This window comes from Pleurodeles waltl, chromosome 10, assembly GCF_031143425.1.
Source record: "Pleurodeles waltl isolate 20211129_DDA chromosome 10, aPleWal1.hap1.20221129, whole genome shotgun sequence".
NCBI classification, from domain to species: Eukaryota; Metazoa; Chordata; class Amphibia; order Caudata; family Salamandridae; genus Pleurodeles; species Pleurodeles waltl.
This window is the reverse complement of record NC_090449.1, coordinates 538,046,263-538,068,994: the sequence shown is the minus strand read 5'-3', so window position 1 is coordinate 538,068,994 and position 22,732 is coordinate 538,046,263. Positions and strand designations below refer to the sequence as shown.

Below are 22,732 nucleotides of genomic sequence, written 5' to 3'. Positions count from 1 at the left end.
ATCAGTTCACTTTGGGGGTTTTGAGGAGACTGCAACCAAGAGGAGCTATGCTGTCAGGAGGGACTGCCACTTTGTTGATTGCTTTTCTGTGTTGGCCTAATGCCTGCTTGCTGTCAGGAGGGACTGCCACTTTGCCCTGTGCTCTGCTGTGTTGGCTGCTGCCTGCTACCTCTTCAGTGGGGGAGGACTCAGCCTGCTCCCTACATCCTCTATTGCACCCGCAAACTCCAAGGGCTTGTTGGTTTGCCCCCGGTTCCCTTAGAGGTCTCCGGGACATCAAAGACCTCATCATCTACTTGCAATTACATTTTCACTGCAGGTGGTTAACCTTCAAAAGAAAGTGCTCTGCCCTTGGGAAGGGCGCCGGGCTGTCCACTGGTGTTATTACAGGGTGAGTGCTATGATCCATTCAGAGCTCTGTGTCTGTAACTACCTCACTGATGTGTTCTCAACACAGGATTAACACTCCCCCATCTCCAGAAGCCGTCCAGGAGAAACAAAGGATTACCAGGCGGCACAGCAGCCCACTGACGTCTGCCTTGGGCCGCTGTGTATACCCTGACCCACTTCTCTGTTGGCACTGTGATTCCCCGGGGCCCAGGAATTGCGCAGATTCCCCAACGTGCCACGGACCTGCCTACACAGAGAGAGATGCGTAGTGACACGATTCCACTACTGGCAACGCAGGCAGTGTGAGAGCTGCTGCCAAGGACCAGAAAGGCTGCTCGCTAACATGTTACTGTACAGGCAGGGACCGTCCAATCTGTTCTCGTCCTCTAGGGGCAGTTGGGGGAAAGATTACTTTGGTGACATTCAGGTCTCCTTCTGACTAGCGGAGGCAGCCGGTGTACAAATTATCGTATCTCCCTTAAAGGGAGCGCCTGCATCTTTTGCACATTGTGGTTTGTTGATAATGGCACCAGAAATCACTGCGACAGTTCTGAAGGGAGCTCAATTTGAAACCATTGTGGATTTGCTCACATGAACCTGGCCAGAGTGGTCCCAGCATTGCCGATTTGTGCTCCTCACAGTCAGGGGAAATTGCCTGTCACATTACTCACAGAACTACTCAGTTTTAAGTGATTAAATGCAGAGGCAGAATTACTATAACGGCTCTAAAAGGAGCCCAGTTTTGAAATATTGCTCTTTGACCGGATTTATTTAAAATTGCATATTTCTTGATTTACTGATTGGATTTTTTTGTTTTGGACTTGGTTTTATTTTTCTAACATTGGTGTGGATTAATATTTGTAGTGTTTCCAGTGAATTACTGTGCGTGTGTGCTGCACAAATACTTTACACAATGCATCGGGGGATAAGCCTAACTGCTCTGTGTCAAGCTACCAGGGGGTGAGCACAGGTTATCTTTGGTGTGTTCCTTACTTGTGCCGACTAGAGTGATGGGGTTTGCCTGACCTAGGTGTGTATCCTAGGCAACCTGAAACCCCATTTCCCGATGACATTTTCTACCTTAGAGCAGACAACTTGAAATATCAACTCCATAACTGCTGACTTTGTTCAAACTTACCATTCACTGATTTGCTGACCCCTGATCCCCCAAAGTCACTCCCTTAACACTGCCAATACCATCTGCCATAATTACTGCTTAATGTACATTATGTAATATTAGCTTCATATTACATACAGGCACTGTCCTGCAGTGGTCGAAAAAAATCTTCCAACGTACTTTCAACTACATCACTTTATGTATCCCCTCAGGCTGATCATGACCTTATGACTGCTGACTCATAATTTATAACCTTTTGTTGGAATTGCTGCTGCACTCACTTTAATACAAACAAATACAGTGTATTTAGTATGCCTCAAACAACAGCAGTTGTGCGACAACTGACAAGTCCAAAAAAATTAACACAACTTGGGGACAGCAAATTGTGCTATGCATAGATGCAAATCCTTACAACTGGCTATTCATATTTTCTGAGCCTTTATTTTGCTGAAACTTTCTGTTGTTTTCTCACCATCTAAAATTTCTCACACACTATTTATACTTTTTGGCTCCTTTTCTTCAAACGTGGTCATTGAATTAGGTTTGTCCATATGAAACCATGAAAGCTCCAGCTGCCGCTCTTTTTCGCAGGTTCTTGGATTTGCATATCATATGAACCAAACACAATAACTCCTCTAAGACTCATCCGCAAACATCTTAGGTTAGAGTTGGCTCCAGCTATAGCTCACCTGAACACACTAATGCTCTAATATTTTAGATACAGCGACACAGGTTTGGGTACTGAGCCAGTATCATCTGGCAGACAGCAACATTAGTTATGTATTCATCATTAGCTATATTCAACATTAGTTAAACTTAATTCAGTTGTGTAGACAAACACCATTATTGTCCAGATTTTTTATATTTGTTATTTACACAGGCTTATATCTTAAAACAAAATCATTTTTCCATTGAATGCAAAAAGAAGATCGAGCGCTAAGAATATCAAACAGCAGTTGCCACTTTGCCTTTGCTAAGCAAAGAACAAAGGTAATCTTGGCCAGACAGCCAAAATTTGTGGCTTGCTTTCTCTCAAGCCATGCACCCTATCTTCAATTTAGAAAATTATACTGTCTCTAGTCCCTACATTCAAAACGTTTTTAAAAACGTATTGAAGGATTGTGAGTCACAGAGTAATCATGCATAGACAAAAGCAGGAAAGAATGTCTCGCATTTTGAAACTGGCATACGTATTGGCTTGGGCATGCTTGACGTACCCTTCACGTGAAGCATGTTTCAGAATTAAAAGGAAAATGCATGGAGGACTTGGTCTTATTTCTCAATTTCACCATTTGTTCCTAAAAATGGGACTGTTGAAAATTATTATGAATGTCTCCCATTGGCACATAGGATTACAAATCAGTGGGCATACAGCATGACCAACAGGAGACGGTGAACCACTCTCCATGCAGTGGTATCATTCAAAGCACATTGTGTTGACATGCTCACCCCTATGGTTGGCAAAAAACATGCCTCAGCATTCCTTCGGATGCTTAAAACAAACACCGTTAAAGCACACCATCAATAACAGTGAATGCCAACAGCTGGTTAGAAAGAACCTCTGGAAGTCACCTCATAACTCTTGATCATTCACAGTTAATCAGCACATTGTTTTACCGGTACATCGTACATCATTCACAACATCAGCAGAGAACAGTCACTTACAGCTGGCTACATTTAAAAAGGTCTCCATCAGTAGATTTAGTTTTACAGTCATTCCCAAAGCTTTCTGCCTTAAAGTGGCCATTTTATGGGAACTAGAGGTGGTCCTACAGTAGTTTCCTCATCCGGTGATTCTGCTTGTCGATACTTAGTGTGGCCCGGTCGGTGGATGAGCTAATCACCTCCAAGGCTTCTTCTTGTTTCTGTAGTTCCGTTTCTGTATCAAGTGCAACTGTCTTCAATTTCATCAAAATCTATTAAAAGGATGTAAAAAAACATGTATTTAAAAAGTAATCTCTCGATACTGTTGTTTTCTAATCTACTAGCGCAAAGCAGCCTGCAACTAAAGAGTGCTGTTGATGTCAAGGTGGTTAATGGTGGACCCCTCATTATGTAGAATATTTCAATGGAAAAACTTTATGGAAAGAGATACGCCACCTATTACTTCAAAATGGTGCCACAACCAGAATATATATTGACAGAGGACATAAAGACAGACGTGCTTGTGCTGCAGCGGGGTCCTGATAAACGTCTGTCGTTGTGGGACAGGACTCCCTGCCTGGTGTGGCGCCCTCTGGATGAAACAGTAGGCTCAGAGAAATGCACTAGAGCGAGTTTTGCAGACGCCGATAAGCGACAGATGGCAAAACAAAATGGCGGATCACGAGGCTCCTATGTGCATGGAGTGAGACCTTGGAACATGGGTCCGCGCAAACATTTTCCAAGGGGCCAAAAATGTTTGGTCGGTGGTGTACACAAGGGACGCACTGGTGACACCAGGTGGTGTGCGTGTGGGTGAGTGTGGGGAGCGGTGGGGATATAGGTAGGTGGTGGGAAAGTGAAGCGGGTACATCTCGTGGCTGAATTGAATTGAACAATGTGGAACCAAGAGAAACCCGGATTCCCTACTTGATCAAATTGTGTGATCCTAGGCAATTGTTTTATTTCACTTTCCCTCCTTTTCCTTCAATATCACATACAAAAGGACCTCGACATACATGACTTCAGAATGCACACTGCACGCAAATGTCTCCTTTGTATGATTTAATAAGTTATAATGTTGTTCATCTACAATAGCAAGCCAGGTCACCCAATGGGTGCACATAGCAACTGGTTTGCATTTTACTTGACCTTTAGCATTGTCGTCAGGCTGGGGGAGCATTAATGTATCTAAATTCATGTTTGAAAACTATAACTTAAAAAAAAAAAACCTTCTCATTGCACCGATATAATCCGATGTGTTAAGGTGAAAGGGTTCTACATGTAACTGAATCACACTTGTTGAATTTTAAAGACATTATCATATTTTTACACATATGCAAGATGTCGTTATGAATGAAGGTGTTGCTAAAGTTAAATGATGCAAGACAACCTTGATACTTATTTCCTTAAACTGCAATTAACCTTTAAATAAATGCTTGTCCCTTTAACATATTTTAAGGTTAGTGCTGACTCCAGTTAACAACAGCCCAGTGCTTCTGTTGACTAGGGGACCGCATATAAAGGTCAGGAGGTCCGCATGCGCCCAGTTTCGCTGCCTTGTAAGATAAGGAGAAACGCGTCCAACCAAAAGAGTCAAACAAAAAAAAAAACCAAAGACCGGTGGGCAGACAAGCCCATGAGCAAGATCTCGGCTGAGTGAACGGTCCACACCTGCAGAAGGAGCTGCTTGCGGCCATGCGTGCAGTGAGTGAAAAAAAGCAGACTGGAACTCTGGCTGCCACCGCCCAGCCTGTGGCAGTGAAGGAGCCACATTAACCTCGTAAAACAGCACAGAGGCAATTTGGAAGGCAAGTCTGTGCTCTAGAGGCAGGGGAGGAATGGGGACTGAGAAACACCCTGGGCTGGAAGTGCTGTGAATGTGGAGGAGCCATCAGACCGCATAACTAAAAGAGGCAGAGGCAAGAGCATTGACCTGGCAAAAGGGGGGGGGCGTCTTACGGAAGGCTGGGCGCCTGCTAAGAATGTGAATTACAACACTGAAGAACTCCACACTACCTAAAATAGGGATTGCAATGGGAGGGATTGGGATACATACCTGCACTAAAAAGAATTGACGGACTCAAATAAGCCCTATATTGTGCAACCTATGCGCCTTACAGGCAACAGGGGACACCTGGAGAGGAGGAAGGCTGAGAGCTTGTCTGGGCGAGTGTAACTCTCTCCTCTGCCCGACACTGCACATAAATGTAACCCAGATACAGAGTGTTAGACCTGACAGCCTTAGGGTGGTCACCCCTAACTTTTTGCCTGCCTCCCTCCACTTTTTGGACACTGTTTTTGCTGGCTTTTAGACTGCGCACTTTATCACTGCTAACCAGTGCTAAAGTGCATATGCTCTCTCCCTTTAAACATGGTAACCTTGGATCATACCTGATAGGACTATTTAATTTACTTATAAGTCCCTAGTAATGTGTACTATATGTGCCTAGGGCCTGTAGATTAAATGCTACTAGTGGGCCTGCAGCACTGGTTGTGCCACCCACTTAAGTAGCCCTTTTACCTTGTCTCAGGCCTGCCATTGCTAGGCCTGTGTGTGCAGTTTCACTGTCACCTCGACTTGGCATTTAAAAGTACTTGCCAAGCCTAAACCTCCCCTTTCTCCACATATAAGTCACCTCTAATGTGTGCCCTAGGTAACCCCTAGAGCAGGGGGCTGTGTGGGTGAAAGGCAGGACATGTACCTGTATAGTTTACATGTCCTGATAGTGTAAAACTCTTAAATTCGTTTTTGCACTACTGTGAGGCCTGCTCCCTTCATAGGCTAACATTGGGGCTGCCCTCATACAGTATTGAAGTGGTAGCTGCTGATCTGAAAGGAGTAGGAAGGTCATATTTAGTATGGCCAGAATGGTAAAACCAAATCCTGCTGACTGGTGAAGTTGGATTTAATATTACTATTCTAGAAATGTCACTTTTAGAAAGTGAGCATTTCTTTGCACTTAAATCTTTCTGTGCCTTACAATCTACGTCTGGCTGGGCTTGGTTGACAGCTCCTTGTGCATTCACTCAGACACACCCCAAACACAGGGTACTCAGCCTCACTTGCATACATCTGCATTTTGAATGGGTCTTCCTGGGCTGGGCGGGTGGAGGGCCTGCTCTCACACAAAGGACTGCCACACCCCCTACTGGGACCCTGGCAGACAGGATTGAACTGAAAGGGGACCTGGTGCACTTCTTAGACACTCTTTGAAGTCTCCCCCACTTCAAGGGCACATTTGGGTATACAACAGGGCCTCTGCCCTACCTCATCAGACACTTGCTGGAGAAGAAACCAGAACCTGCATCCTGCCAAGAAGAACTGCCTGGCTGCCTAAAGGACTCACCTGACTGCTTTCTACAAAGGACTGCTGCCTTGCTGTTGCCCTGCTGCCTTGCTGAACTCTTGTCTGGCTGTAAAAGTGCTCTCCAAGGGCTTGCCTCCTGTTCCCTGAAGTCTCAGGACCAAAAAGACTTCTCTTTTCATTTGGACTCTTCGTGCGCCGAACATTTCGACACACAGCTTGCTCCGCGGCGAGAAAATCGGCGCACACCGACGCTGATCGACGCGACACCTTCGGGGCGACCGGAACTTCGACGCACGGCCTCGCAAGGATAATGCCACCGGACTTCCAGAGGGGAAATCAACGCGACGCCTGCCGTGAGACCGAGAATTCCATGCACAGCATCCCGGAACGACGCGCAGCCGAAAAAAAACACACGACTTCCCCGCGTGAAAAATAACGATGCAAGTCTGTGTGTGCAGGGGAGAAATCGACGCACACACCATTTTTCCACGTATCTCTTCTGCGGACCTTTGCGGAGATTTTCCACTTTAAATCAGGTACTTTGTGCTTGAAACAGACTTTGTTTGCTTTTTAAAGACTTAAGACACTTTATATCACTTTTCAGTGATATCTCTACAATTTCACATTGCATCTTTATTCGTTTTGACCTACAATTATCCTGATAAATATTATATATTTTTCTAAACACTGTGGTGTATTTTTGTGGTGCTATATTGTGTTATTGTATGATTTATTGCACAAATACTTTACACATTGCCTTCTAAGTTAAGCCTCACTGCTCGTGCCGAGCTACCAGAGGGTGGGCACAGGATAATTTTGTATTGTGTGTGACTTACCCTGACTAGAGTGAGGGTTCTTGCTTGGACAGAGGGTAACCTGACTGCCAACCAAAAACCCCATTTCTAACACAGAGACACTAGGATATAATAAGGTGCAGGGAGGGGCTGCCCAGGAGATGTGAAAACACCGCTTGAAGAAACAAACTAGAACCCTACAAAGAGACAGTGTTCCTACCTGAGTTGCTTCTCTCCCCTTTAACTCACTTCATGCTGCAGTATTAGATAACACTGAAGGCAGTACCGGCATGCCCAACATTAAAAAAATCCCTGAAGGGATGAGCAGGAACCGAGCACACAGGCAGACATGCTGGCTCTGGCGAAGATGGCTCCAGAACAGATGGAAAACCTAGGGGACACCTTGGCCAAACACACTGCAATGATACTGGAGGTCGTAAATGACACCAAACAGACACTGGAGAAACAAACTACCATAGTTGTCACATGCAAAGGACTACTGCAAGGTCATAAATAACTCTTTGAGAGAGTCCGAGAGACTAAAATGCAAATTACTGACATCTGCCTGACAGTCAAGGAACTAGTGTCAAGATGCACATGCATGGAGAAAGAATGAAAATGTCACTTACCCAGTGTACATCTGTTCGTGGCATCAGTCGCAGTAGATTCGCATGTTCTGCAATAGCTCGCCATCTGGTGTTGGGCCGGAGTGTTACAAGTTGTTTTTCTTCGAAGAAGTCTTTCGAGTCACGGGACCGAGTGACTCCTCCTTTTGTCTCCATTGCGCATGGGCGTCGACTCCATCCTCGATTGTTTTTCCCCGCAGAGGGTGAGGTAGGAGTTGAATTGTAGTAATAGTGCCCATGCAATGGAGTGACTAAGTATGCACTTATTTAAGGTTGAGATGATACATATATAAATAATTGAAGGTAACTTCCAAACTGCTACAGGCTCCCGGGGAGGCGGGTGGGCACATGCGAATCTACTGCGACTGATGCCACGAACAGATGTACACTGGGTAAGTGACATTTTCAGTTCGATGGCATCTGTCGCTGTAGATACGCATGTTCTGCAATAGACTAGTAAGCAGTTATTTCCCCAAAAGCGGTGGATCAGCCTGTAGGAGTGGAAGTAGTCTGAAATAATGTCCTTAATACAGCTTGACCTACTGTGGCTTGTTGTGCGGATAACACGTCTACACAGTAGTGCTTGGTGAATGTGTGAGGCGTAGACCATGTGGCTGCCTTACATATTTCTTGCATTGGGATGTTTCCTAGAAAGGCCATGGTAGCACCTTTCTTTCTGGTTGAGTGTGCCCTTGGTGTAATGGGCAGCTGTCGTTTAGCTTTAAGGTAGCAGATTTGGATGCATTTAACTATCCATCTGGCTATACCTTGTTTTGAAATTGGGTTTCCTGCATGAGGTTTTTGAAATGCAATAAAGAGTTGTTTAGTCTTTCTGATGTTCTTTGTTCTGTCAATGTAATACATTAATGCTCTTTTGACATCTAATGTATGTAGTGCCCTTTCAGCTACGGTATCTGGCTGTGGAAAGAACACCGGAAGTTCCACTGTTTGATTTAGATGGAACGGTGAAATAACCTTTGTCAAAAATTTAGGATTGGTCCTTAGGACGACTTTATTTTTGTGTAGTTGTATAAAAGGTTCCTGTATAGTAAACGCCTGAATCTCGCTTACTCTTCTCAGGGAAGTAATGGCGATGAGAAATGCCACCTTCCAGGTTAGGAACTGTATGTCGCAGGAGTGCATGGGTTCAAAAGGTGGACCCATAAGTCTAGTTAGGACAACATTTAGGTTCCATGAAGGAACAGGTAGTGTTCTTGGTGGTATAATTCTCCTAAGGCCCTCCATGAATGCTTTAATGACTGGTATTTTATATAGGGAAGTTGAATAGGTAGTCTGCAGGTATGCAGATATTGCTGCAAGGTGAATCTTAATGGAAGAGAAAGCTAGGTTAGATTTTTGTAAGTGAAGCAAGTAACCCACTACATGTTCTGGAGTTGTGTGTAATGGTTGTATTTGATTAATATGGCAGTAGCAAACAAACCTCTTCCATTTACTTGCATAGCAGTGCCTGGTGGATGGCCTTCTTGCTTGTTTTATGACTTCCATACATTCTTGGGTAAGTTGTAAGTGCCCGAATTCTAGGATTTCAGGAGCCAGATTGCTAGATTCAGCGATGCTGGATCTGGGTGTCTGATCCTTTGGTTGTGCTGTGTCAACAGATCTGGCCTGTTGGGCAATTTGATGCAGGGTACCACTGATAGGTCTAGCAGCGTTGTGTACCAGGGTTGCCTTGCCCAAGTTGGTGCTATCAATATGAGTTTGAGTTTGCTTTGAGTGAGTTTGTTTACCAGGTAAGGAAGGAGAGGGAGAGGAGGAAAAGCGTAAGCAAATATCCCTGACCAGTTCATCCATAGGGCATTGCCTTGGGATTGTTTGTGTGGGTATCTGGATGCGAAGTTTTGGCATTTTGCGTTCTCCCTTGTCGCAAACAAGTCTATCTGAGGTGTTCCCCAGAGTTTGAAATAAGTGTTCAGTATTTGGGGGTGAATTTCCCATTCGTGGACCTGTTGGTGATCTCGAGAGAGATTGTCTGCGAGTTGATTTTGTATCCCTGGTATAAACTGTGCAATTAGGCGAATTTGGTTGTGAATTGCCCAATGCCAAATTTTTTGTGCTAACATGCTTAACTGCGTGGAGTGCGTCCCTCCCTGCTTGTTTAGATAATACATTGTTGTCATGTTGTCTGTTTTGACGAGAATGTATTTGTGAACTATTATTGGTTGGAAAGCTTTTAGTGCTTGAAAAACTGCAAGAAGTTCTAGGTGATTGATATGCAGTTTTGTTTGATGTACGTTCCATTGTCCTTGTATGCTGTGTTGATCGAGGTGTGCTCCCCACCCTGTCATGGAAGCATCTGTTGTTATTACGTATTGTGGCACTGGGTCTTGGAAAGGCCGCCCCTTGTTTAAATTTATGTTGTTCCACCACAGAAGCGAGAGGTAAGTTTGGCGGTCTATTAACACCAGATCTAGAAGGTGACCCTGTGCTTGAGACCACTGTGATGCTAGGCATTGTTGTAAGGGCCTCATGTGCAGTCTTGCGTTTGGGACAATGGCTATGCATGATGACATCATGCCTAGGAGTTGTAATACCATCTTTGCTTGTATCTTTTGTGTTGGATACATGCGTTGTATGATGGTGTTGAAATTTTGAATTCTTTGTGGACTTGGAGTGGCTACTCCTTTTGATGTGTCTATTATGGCTCCCAGGTATTGTTGTACCTTGCGTGGCCGAATTTTGGATTTTGTGAAATTGACGGTGAACCCTAGTTTGAAGAGGGTTTGTATGATATGATTTGTGTGATTTGAGCACTCTATTAACGAATGGCCCTTGATTAGCCAGTCGTCTAGATATGGGAACACATGTATTTGCTGCCTTCTGATGTGTGCAGCGACTACCGCTAGACATTTGGTAAAGACTCTTGGTGCGGTTGTTAATCCGAAAGGCAGTACCTTGAATTGGTAATGTATTCCTTTGAATACAAACCTTAGGTATTTCCTGTGCGATGGGTGAATTGGTATATGGAAATAAGCATCCTTGAGGTCTAAAGTTGCCATGTAGTCGTGCAGCTTTAGCAATGGCAATACTTCTTGTAGTGTGACCATGTGGAAGTGGTCTGATTTGATGAAAGTGTTGACTACTCTGAGGTCTAGGATTGGTCTCAGTGTTTTGTCCTTCTTTGGTATCAGAAAGTACAGTGAGTAAACTCCTGTGTTTATTTGTGTGTTTGGCACTAATTCGATTGCATTCTTTTGCAATAGTGCCTGCACTTCTATCTCTAGGAGATTGGAATGGTGTGTTGTTAAATTTTGTGCTTTTGGTGGTATGTTTGGAGGGAACTGTAGAAATTCTATGCAGTAACCATGTTGGATAATTGCTAGAACCCAAGTGTCTGTAGTGATTTTCTCCCATGCTCTGTAATAATGACCTATTCGTCCCCCCACTGGTGTTGTGTGGAGGGGGTGAGTGACATGTGAGTCACTGTTTAGTAGTAGGGGTTTTGGGGCTTTGGAATCTTCCTCTATTTCTAGGGAATTGCCCTCCTCTATATTGTCCCCGAAAACCTCCTCTATACTGTCCTTGGTAACTGGACGGTGTGGCTTGTGAGGTGCTGGCTTGTGTGCTTTGACCTCGAAACCCCCCTCGAAAGGGCGTTTTACGGAATGAGCTGTAATTCCCTCTGCTCTGCGGGGAGTAGAGTGCGCCCATGGCTTTGGCAGTGTCCGTATCTTTTTTGAGTTTCTCAATCGCTGTGTCCACTTCTGGACCGAACAGTTCTTTTTCATTAAAAGGCATATTGAGAACTGCTTGTTGAATCTCTGGTTTAAATCCAGACGTTCGGAGCCATGCATGCCTTCTGATAGTTACAGATGTATTAATTGTCCGTGCAGCTGTATCTGCAGCGTCCATGGAGGAGCGGATCTGGTTGTTGGAGATGGCTTGTCCCTCCTCAACCACTTGTTTTGCCCTATTTTGGAAGTCTTTGGGCAGATGTTCAATGAGATGTTGCATCTCGTCCCAGTGGGCTCTGTCATAGCGCGCAAGTAGTGCCTGGGAGTTCGCGATGCGCCACTGGTTTGCAGCTTGTGCTGCGACTCTTTTACCAGCTGCATCAAACTTGCGGCTTTCTTTATCTGGGGGTGGTGCATCTCCAGATGTGTGAGAGTTGGCCCTTTTCCTAGCTGCTCCTACAACAACAGAGTCTGGTGGCAGCTGTGTTGTGATGAAAGCCGGGTCTGTAGGAGGCGGCTTATACTTTTTTTCCACCCTTGGTGTGATTGCCCTACTTTTGACCGGGTCCTTAAATATGTCTTTTGCGTGCCGGAGCATACCAGGGAGCATAGGCAGGCTTTGGTAGGAGCTGTGGGTGGAGGAGAGTGTGTTGAACAAGAAATCATCCTCGACCTGTTCTGAGTGGAGGCTTACGTTGTGAAATTGTGCTGCTCTAGCCACCACCTGAGAGTACGCGGTGCTGTCTTCTGGTGGAGATGGTTTTGTAGGGTATGCCTCTGGGCTGTTATCTGACACTGGGGCGTCGTATAGGTCCCATGCGTCCTGGTCTTGGTCACCCTGGCTCATGGTGGTGTGAGCTGGGGAGTGTGATGGCGTTTGTGCTGGTGAAACGTTAATCACGGGCGGAGGAGAGGGTGGTGGTGTAACTCTTTTCACCACTTTTTGTTGTGGTGCTTGTTCCGTCTGGAACTCCAACCTTCTCTTTCTCCTAATGGGGGGAAGGGTGCTTATTTTTCCTGTCCCCTGCTGAATGAAGATACGCTTTTGCGTATGGTCCGCATCAGTTGCTTGTAGCTCTTCCTCAAACCTATGCTTCTGCATTTGGGAGGTTAGCGAGTGCTCTTCTGTATAAGAGCCTGAAGCTGGGTCGCTTGCAGTTTGTTTCGGCGTCGAAACTTTGTCTGCGTGTTTTTTCGGCTCCGAGGTGACTTTTTTCCTTTTCGGGGCCGAAACCTCTCGGCGTCGATCTGTTTCGGTGCCGCTGTCTCGGCGTCGAGCCGTGTCCACACCGGCATCTCGGTGTCGAGGCTTGTCTCCAGCACTTTCTCGGTCCCGAGAAGGCTGCGTGCCGGTGTCTCGACCGGAGTCGGACGATCTCGGCACTGTTTGGGCCTTTTTCGGTGCCGACGGTCGGTCACCGATTTTATGGGTTGAGCCATGGCCTGGTGGCAGTGGCGTCCCCTGGGCCTTGTAAATGTTTCTTTGTGTGGTTTTCGACGTCTTACTCACGGTTTGTGTATCGTCGAATCCTTCGGAGTCTGAGTCTTGGATCGAGAAGGTACCTTCCTCTTCCTGTTCCTCGAACTCCCGTCGGGCTGTCGGTGCGGACGCCATTTGAAGTCTTCTGGCTCGACGGTCTCGGAGTGTTTTTCGGGACCGGAACGCACGACAGGCCTCGCAGGTGTGTTCGCTGTGCTCAGGTGACAGGCACAGGTTGCAGACCAAGTGTTGGTCTGTGTAGGGGTATTTATTGTGGCATTTGGGGCAGAAACGGAACGGGGTCCGTTCCATCGGCGTTCTTCAGCACGCGGTCGGGCCGACCAGGCCCCGACGGAGGATCGAAAAATTACCCCGAAGGGCACCGGAGCTCTTCGATCTTCGATGCGGTGTTGAATGTAAGTATGCCGATCCCGAACGCAACAATACCGACGAAAATCTTCCGAAATTAACTATTTTTTCTGTTCCGAAACTCGGAGCGACAGGAACACGTCCGAACCTGATGGCGGAAAAAAAACAATCGAGGATGGAGTCGACGCCCATGCGCAATGGAGACAAAAGGAGGAGTCACTCGGTCCCGTGACTCGAAAGACTTCTTCGAAGAAAAACAACTTGTAACACTCCGGCCCAACACCAGATGGCGAGCTATTGCAGAACATGCGTATCTACAGCGACAGATGCCATCGAACATGAAGTTACTGGCAGACCTCATGGAGGACGTGGAAAGTAGGGCCAGCAGGCACAACATGCATCTGATGAGGGTGCCTGAGGAACCTAGTGTGGAGTTGATGGTAGAAATCTGGCAAGTAGAAACAGTGCTTAATGGACAACAATAAAAATTCTTCACGATTGAGAGAGCCTACCGGGTACCCACCAGGACACCGTCACCGGAAGCCGAACCAAGACTCATAATAATACGTCCCATAAACTTCCGAGATAGGTACGGAATCTTGCAAAATGCAAGGAAGCACGGGCCCAGGATCCTGGCCTGGGAGGACGCAAGGTCAAACTCTATCAAGATTACCTCACAAAGGTCCAGCGTCAAAGAGAAACATTTGTACCAGTTAAAACAATTCTTCGACACCTGGGACTAAAGTACTTGCTTATCTTTCCAGCAAAGCTTAGAACTGTACACAGGGAAAAGACACTTTTTTGTGACAGCTCCGGAAGCTCTGGCTTGGCTGGAGCAGATGGGCCTGTGGTCGAGCTCATTGCTCACCATGGCAAACACAGAAGCATGGAAATTGTCCTCCTCCAGACACTGGAAAAAGAGAATAGAAAAATCACTCCCAACCAAGGAACAAACAAAAGAGGAACAGAAGAAAACAGTGAATGAAATAAGGACAACCAGCACAGCTTTGACAAATAATCAATGGAGGACAGTGGCACCAAAACCAGGGAGCAGCAGCTTGGAGCACAATGAAACAGGAACAGAAGGGGAAGAAGAACAGTTGCCGAAGCTCACCCAGATGACAGTTGCGGACTTTGGATGAGTAACACTAGGGAGCTGTAAGACCTGAGCGATGGGAGATGGATGGCCAGTGGCGTAAGAAAGGACCCATGTAGCAACTGCAGTGCAGAGATGTCCTCAACCACCAGGAGGCCCCCTCAGCACAGTGCCCTGAGCTGAGAGCTCCTAAGTGAGTTCAGAGATGGACCCCTCCATGTACATTGTGGGGGGGGCCCTCAAATGTCTTTATGCCACTGTGCATAACTTGCACTAGACTACAATAGATTGCCAAGATGCGGAAATACCTGCCTGTGAACAAAGGAGAGAACATATACCGACCCCCAGGGTCCCCTCCATCCAACCCATGGAGCAGGATGGTGGGGTCACACATAAACGTGAAAGGAGAACTCTCCCTAAATTCACCCCTGGACTGCTGAGACGGTGACTCAATGGCAATTACCATCACCGCTGACTATGCCCCAGCCACAAGATGACCACCAGTTCATATGTTGTTTAAAGTTTAGGATCATATGTACCATGAATTGGGGTGGTGTCAATTAAACAATCATAGCTCAGTAAGGTAGGGTGCAGGGATGTTCAAGGGATAGTTAATAATGCATCAGAGTGTCCGATTAACAGGGCAGACGAGGGATGGGGAGGCTACAAAGATGAGAGGGACAGGAAAATTGAGAACTCTTGGCCAATATGATGTGATCCCAGAAACTCACAATGTTAACATAGAATGTTAATGGACTGGATACTGAAGTGAGGTGAGGGCTGGTCATCAAAGCACTTAATAGATACAAAACAGATTTAGTGTTCTTGCAAGAAGTGCATTTAATGAATGGCCAACTTAGTAGGCTGGGAAGAAGAAAATATAGAATAACATGCTCTGTGCAAAATACCTCAGAGGTTGGGGGGGGGGTTGTAATGCTTCTAAGAAGGTTGGTCCCACTTTACATTGCTACGCTGGCCTAGAAGGGGAGTGGGAAAGTAGGACTGTGTTGCTAATGAATGTATATGCACTATCAGGGATACATATGGTGACCCTGGGTAAGGTGGGGGAGCTCCTTGCAACCACACCCCAAGCGCTTAGGATTTTAAGAGCAGATTTAAACCTGGTTTTTGACACCCAATTAGATAGAATGAGTACAAGAAACAAGAGGAAGTCAACCAAAGGGAAACTGAAAGGCTTTGCTCAGGTGATGGGAATGTGTGATGTATGGATTGAAATATGGAGACAGGAGCAAACAGACTATTTCCGTTCTCATGCCCACGATATGCACTCCAGGTTGGACTAATTCTTCACTACTGGAGACGCAATACATAATTTCACAATGGCAAGGTATCTTGCAAGAGGTCTAAGCAATCACTGCCAGCTAGAGATTACATACTCTGGTGGTGACCCGACAGGAGTCAGAGAGTGGAGGATGGCGACATGGCGTCTAGCCAATAAGACAGTTATGTCGCTTGGACAAAGCATCCAAACTCTGTTCAAAGAAAATGAAGGGGCCGTACAGAGTAAAGTCATAGAATGGGAGGTATACAAGGTCACAATTCGGGGAACCATCATAGCGGAGGAAGTTATAGATAGAAGGGAAAGCATTAAAAAGTTGCTTCATCTAGAAGAATGGCTAATGCAACTTGATATGGAATATGTGACAAGCTTTACACCACAGTAGGCAAGGGACTTACAACTGACCAGAGAGGATTATCGTTTGACAGCTTGAAACAAGGTACAAAACAGTTCACATCACCAGAGACAAATGCATTTACGAGGTAGGAGACAAGGCATGTAAACTGCTGGCCTGGATAGGAAGCAAAGAAAAAGAGGGATTATTTGTGAGGGTAATTACCCTGGACTCGAGGGACAGAGTAACAGGTAGCGAAAGAGTGGAAGAGGTACTTGCCAAATACATGGAATCATTCTATTATGCAAGAGCCTCAGCAATCACTGTGGAAGTGCTGGAATTTATAAATGACTGCCCTGTGGAATGCCTAATTCTGGAACAGAGGAAGGAATTAAAAACTGATATTACAGTGAAAGAAATAACACTGGCAATGGGACAAATGCAGACAGGAAAGGCCCCAGCACCCAACGGGTTCCCTGTAGAGCTCTTCCGTAAGCTGTCTCTGAAAATTGCAAAACCGCTTCGAGAGGCCTACATGGAAGTGTTTAAAAAGGGTGAGCTCTCAAAGGAACAGAAAACAGCCACTATAGTTCTAATACCCAAAGCAGGCAAACCCAGAGACTGATGTGAGTCATACAGACCCATATTGCTGTTTAACGCTGACAGCAAAATCCTAGCGAAAGTCCTTGCTAACAGACTGCAAGCGGTAATCACTGATCTGGTGCATCCAGATCAAAATGTATTTATACTTGATCGATCACCTAAACTGAAACTTTGAAGACTACACAACAACATCACATAGGTGGAGAGACTGGGTGACCCAAGAGTGATCGTGTCTCTAGACATAACAAAGAGCTCAACCCGATAGAATGGCCATACTTGTTTGGGCTTTTGAAAAAGATGGATTAGGCTGCCATATGGGGCACCTAGGGCCAGATTGAATATGAACTGTAGGATATCAAATGGATTCATGGTGAAGAGGTGGACCCAGCAAGGATGGCCCCCGGTCGACAATGCTATTCGCGCTGGCGATAAAGGCACTGGCAGCATGGGTATGCGTAGATGCACAAATATGGGGATCGCAGAGAGCAACGGTGGGAGGAGCGTATTTCACTCTACACAGATGATATCCTACTATATCTAACGCACACAGACCAATTGTTGGTATGATTGAGAGATGTTTTTGGGAAGAGGTGGACCCAGCAAGGATGCCCCCTGTCGCTGATGTTATTCGCACTGACGATAGAGGCACTGGCAGCATGGGAACACATTGAAGCACAAATATGAGGATGGGAGAGTGCAACAGGGTGGGAGGAGCGTATTTCATTCTACGCAGATGATATCCTACTATATCTAACGCACACAGACCAATCGTTGGTATGACTGAAAGACGTATTTGGGATATTCAGCAAATACTCTGGATTTTAGGTTAACTAGGACAAATCTTTATTGTTCCCGATGGGAGGATGGGAAAGGGAGTGTGCGATCCCGCTCCCACTCCGGACAGAGCCACAGAAATGTAAATATCTAAAGATATGGATCACCAAAACTGCAGACACTAACTAAGGGGGTCATTCTGACCCCGGCGGTCTAAGACCGCCGGGGCCAGGGTCGGCGGGAGCACCGCCGACAGGCCGGCGGTGCCCCGCAGGGCATTCTGACCGCGGCGGTTCGGCCGCGGTCAGAAGAGGCAAACCGGCGGTCTCCCGCCGGTTTACCGCTGCCCTTAGAATCCCCCATGGCGGCGCAGCTTGCTGTGCCGCCATGGGGGATTCTGACACCCCCTACCGCCATCCTGTTCCTGGCGGTTCGCCCGCCAGGAACAGGATGGCGGTAGGGGGTGCCGCGGGGCCCCCGTAAGAGGGCCCCGAAAAGTATTTCAGTGTCTGCTAAGCAGACACTGAAATACGCGACGGGTGCAACTGCACCCGTCGCACCCCTGCAACTACGCCGGCTCAATTCTGAGCCGGCGTCCTCGTTGCAGGGGCATTTCCTCTGGGCCGGCGGGCGCTCTTTTGGAGAGCGCCCGCCGGCCCAGAGGAAATGTCTGAATGGCCGCCGCGGTGCGGTCATTCAGCGGCGGTACCCTGGCGGACAGCCTCCGCCGTCCGCCAGGGTCAGAATGAGGCCCTAAGTGTCCAATATGCTACCACTATTACAAAGGTTGGAGGGAAATATCAAACATTGGAGTAGGCTACCACTGTCCATGATGAGCTGGGCTGTTATGTTTAAAATGATAGCACTACCCTGACTACCTTTATGTACTCCAAAATTCCCCTCACAGAATACCAGATACCTTCTTTAATAAAGTAGACCCACTGGTTAGGACATTGTTATGGAAGGTAGGACAATCTTGCAAAGCCATGAAAACACGCAGCAAATTCAAGGGAAGTATAGCTCTGCTGCACATCCCGACGTATTATGTGGTGGCACAGGTTGGAGTGGTAAATGATTGGGCATGTCAGGAATGGAGGACCATGCTTCCGTCTGGACAGAGAGGGTATGGGAAACAGGAGCTACTGCGTGCACTATATGGAGGGAAGCTTGAGACATAGGTGGGTCGAGCAACAAGGACAGTAGTTGACATATAGTACAAATCAACCAGGGAATTGAACTGGAAGAAAAGATTAACCCCCAACATGCCATTAGGGAGGACAATAGGCTGAAATTAGGGAATATGAAAAGTGACTTAGGGGATTGGGTCGCTATAGGCCTCTCCACCTTTGCAGGTGTGTGGGATGCAAATGGTATAGTACATATAGAAGGAACAACACACAATGGCTGAGGTACAGACAGCAGAGACACGCACTCCAGAAATGTATATCACAGAATGAGTAAATGCAGGAATATTTCCCCCTTGAGAGTAGACTGCTAGACAGTCGAATAAAGAAGAAATTAGTCTCACATATGGCACCCTCATGAGAAAGTCACAGAGCCGCCTAACACGCTTACAGGAACGATGGGAATGAGACAAAGGGCAATTAGATGAAGAGGACTGGATGACCACACTGAGATTCCACAATGAAGTTGCAATTAGAACAAGTTACTGCCTGATTCAAATTAAGATAGTACATAGGACATACTACATGAGGGTCGTACTGCATAAAATAGGAAGAGCAAACTAATCATGGTGCCTGAGAGACTCTGGAATGAAGGGTACCCTGCTGCATACCTTATGGGACTGTCCTAAAGTCAGACATTTCTGGGAGAAAGTGCATAAGTCACCAGAGGGCGCAACTGGGTGCACCCCTCGTCTTGCAGCCCAGAACTGCGTAGTTAGGTATTTGGGGACCTACTGACTTAACAAAAAATCTGAAATCACTGATTAATATGAGATGCATGGTAGCCAAATGGAACATAGCGCAAAGATGGGGGGACAGATCCCCTTACAGATATGACACCTGGGAAACTGGAATGGAGCATTGTACAATGTTATATAGAAGGTATATAAAGGGAGGGGATATATGAGGAAATTTGAGAGAATATGGGGTACATGGGAAATACAAAGCCTGTAGGGAAAGGATGATAAATACAAATGAGGGAAAACGAGGTGTGGAAAGTCAAGCATCCAATGAGCAATAACACTTGGGAAAAGAATTACAGCTTAGGAAAGTCTTGGACATTTGCCGAACCCTGCCAAAGGGAGAAGTTTATTGAGTAGAGGTAAATGCCCCTTGGTTGAAATCAGGGTGGGGTCATTGGGAAGATGTATGTTATCTTCTCTCTTGATTGTTGGGCGCCCGTGGAGATGGAAATCTTAACTCTCAAATGTATTGCCTGATCACCTATTGTTGCTCTTTATGTAATCTAAAGTTGTTCAGTGTATTGGAGAAATAATAACATAAAAATAGAATGTATATTGACAGGCCCACATCTTTTATGATGCCTGCCAATGGTAGACTATACCTTAAATGACCAATAAATTCTTCTGTGGGCCTAGGATGAAGCCATCACTCTGCTTCTCTTTTAGACCTATGATTGCCATCTATAAAGCCAAGATCCCTGCCACGTTACACTATGTAACTGAAAACATCCCTCATACATCATTATCTTATGGAGATAAAGTGGAAGAAAACATCCTACTTAAGCTGAATAGCATGACCCTCTCTTTTCCAGTCCAAGCACTGAGGCTGGAGCTGGGATTGGCTAGTGTTCTGCCCTTGTTTTTGTTGTGGTAAATTAACTGGGCCATGGAATGTTGCTATCTACATAACTTCCCTTTGGAAGCATCTGAAATGGGATGTTTCAGAGAGGTGGGGAATATTCAGTCCCTGCCATACAAATATTGCCTTTGCTTTGCAGCTTTATAGCCTCTCTTTCAACTGACTTATGGACGTGTCTTTAAAGAAACGTTAAAAAAAAGTTTGAAAAGCTATAGGTGGTCATTACAACCCTGGCGGTCGGTGTTAAAGTGGCGGTAAAACCGCCAACAGGCCGGCGGTAAAAAAAAATGGAATTACGACCGTGGCAGAAACCGCCAACAGAGACAGCCACTTTAACACTCCGACCGCCACGGCGGACCAAACAAACACCGTGGCGGTAACCGCCAACAGACAGGCGGAAGACAATGTACCGCCTACAGAATTACAAGCCACAAATCCGCCACCTTTTCCGGGGCGGATTCACCGCAAACAAAAACACAGCAGAAACAGGACTTTGAGGGGAAAACGCTCACCTCTACACACCCCACGAGGAAACAGGACGCCATGGAACCAGAACTTCAGATACTCCCAGCCTTTATCTTCCTGCTCCTCTACCAGGAGCATGAACGCCGGAGGCGAAGACCACAGTGAGTACTACACCTACGACACAGGGGAGGGGGGAGGGAAAAGAGAGTGACACACACACACGCAACACCCCCACCCTCACCCACAACACCATACACACAAATACATATTGATACATCACATTTACACCCCCTAACCCCCACTGGAAGAATGCAAGGACAAAAGGAAAGTCGAATGATTGTAATATATTCAAATACAGTAATCAAAAATATTTACATATATACACATTTACACTATGAACAATTAAATACACTGTTAGAAATGGGTTTTTTGGATGGCAGTCAGGTTACCCTCTGTCCAAGCAAGAACCCTCACTCTAGTCAGGGTAAGTCACACACAATCCAAATAATCCTGTGCCCACCCTCTGGTAGCTTGGCACGAGCAGTCAGGCTTAACTTAGAAGGCAATGTGTAAAGTATTTGTGCAATAAGTCATCCAATAACACAATATAGCACCACAAAAATACACCACACAATGTTTAGAAAAATATATAATATTTATCTGGATAATTGCAGGTCAAAACGAATAAAGATGCAATGTGAAATTGTAGAGATATCACTGAAAAGTGATATTAAGTGTCTTAAGTCTTTAAAAAGCAAACAAAGGGGGTTATTCTAACTTTGGAGGAGGTGTTAATCTGTCCCAAAAGTGACGGAAAAGTGACGGATTTACCACCAGCCGTATTACGAGTCCATTATATCCTTTTGGGACGGATTAACACTCCTCCAAAGTTAGAATAACCCCCATAGTCTCTTTCAAGCACAAAGTACCTGGTTTAAAGTGGAAAATCTCCACAAAGGGTCCCACAAAGGGTCGCAGAAGAAGAGATATGGTGTGTGTGTCGATTTCTCCCCTGCACACACAGACTTGCGTCGTTATTTTTCACACGGGGAAGTCGTGCGTCGTTTTTCGGCGCGCGGACAGTCTCTTTCTGTGGTTCGCGGGATTACCAGATGTCCCGGGGTCTGTGCGTGGATTCTTCGGCTTGTTTTCCGGCTGCGCCTCGTTCCGGGAGGCTGTGCATGGAATTTTCGTTCTCACCGCAGGCGTCGCGTCAATTTCCCCTCTGGAAGTCGGGCGGCGTTGTCCTTGCGAGGCCATGCATCGAAGTTCCAGTCGCCCCGAACGCTTGCGTCGATCAGTGTCGGTGTGCGGCGATTTCCTCGCCGCGGAGCAAGCTGTGCGTCGACATTTTCGGTGCACGAAGAGTCCAAATGAAAAAGAGAAGTCTTTTTGGTCCTGAGACTTCAGGGAACAGGAGGCAAGCTCTATCCAAGCCCTTGGAGAGCACTTCAGCAGCAAGGCAAGAATTCAGCAAGGCAGCAGGGAAACAGCAAGGCAGCAGTCCTTTGTAGAAAGCAGTCAGGTGAGTCCTTTAGGCAGCCAGGCAGTTCTTCCTGGCAGGTTGCAGGTTCTGGTTCAGGTTTCTTCTCCAGCAAGTGTCTGATGAGGCAGGGCAGAGGCCCTGTTTTATACCCAAATGTGCCTTTGAAGTGGGGGAGACTTCAAAGAGTGGCTAAGAAGTGCACCAGGTCCCCTTTCAGTTCAATCCTGTCTGCCAGGGTTCCAGTAGGGGGTGTAGCAGTCCTTTGTGTGAGAGCAGGCCCTCCACCCTCCCAGCCCAGGAAGACCCATTCAAAATGCAGATGTATGCAAGTGAGGCTGAGTAACCTGTGTTTGGGGTGTGTCTGAGTGAATGCACAAGGAGCTGTCAACTAAGCCCAGCCAGACGTGGATTGTAAGGCACAGAAAGATTTAAGTGTAAAGAAATGCTCACTTTCTAAAAGTGGCATTT

The 22,732-nt window shown here is 46.3% G+C and overlaps 1 protein-coding gene across 2 annotated transcripts in view; it reads right to left on the bottom strand.

Annotated features, from left to right (window-relative positions):
- Nucleotides 1-1,928: 1,928 nt before the first annotated feature.
- The window catches only part of SNAP47 (synaptosome associated protein 47), a 248,036-nt gene continuing 227,232 nt past the window's right edge, over nucleotides 1,929-22,732 (bottom strand). For both annotated transcript variants that reach the window (XM_069210977.1, XM_069210978.1), the window contains one exon: nucleotides 1,929-3,423. In XM_069210977.1, the coding sequence (XP_069067078.1) occupies nucleotides 3,277-3,423 (147 nt within the window). In that variant the 3' untranslated portion in view covers nucleotides 1,929-3,276. The remainder of the gene's footprint in view (nucleotides 3,424-22,732) is intronic.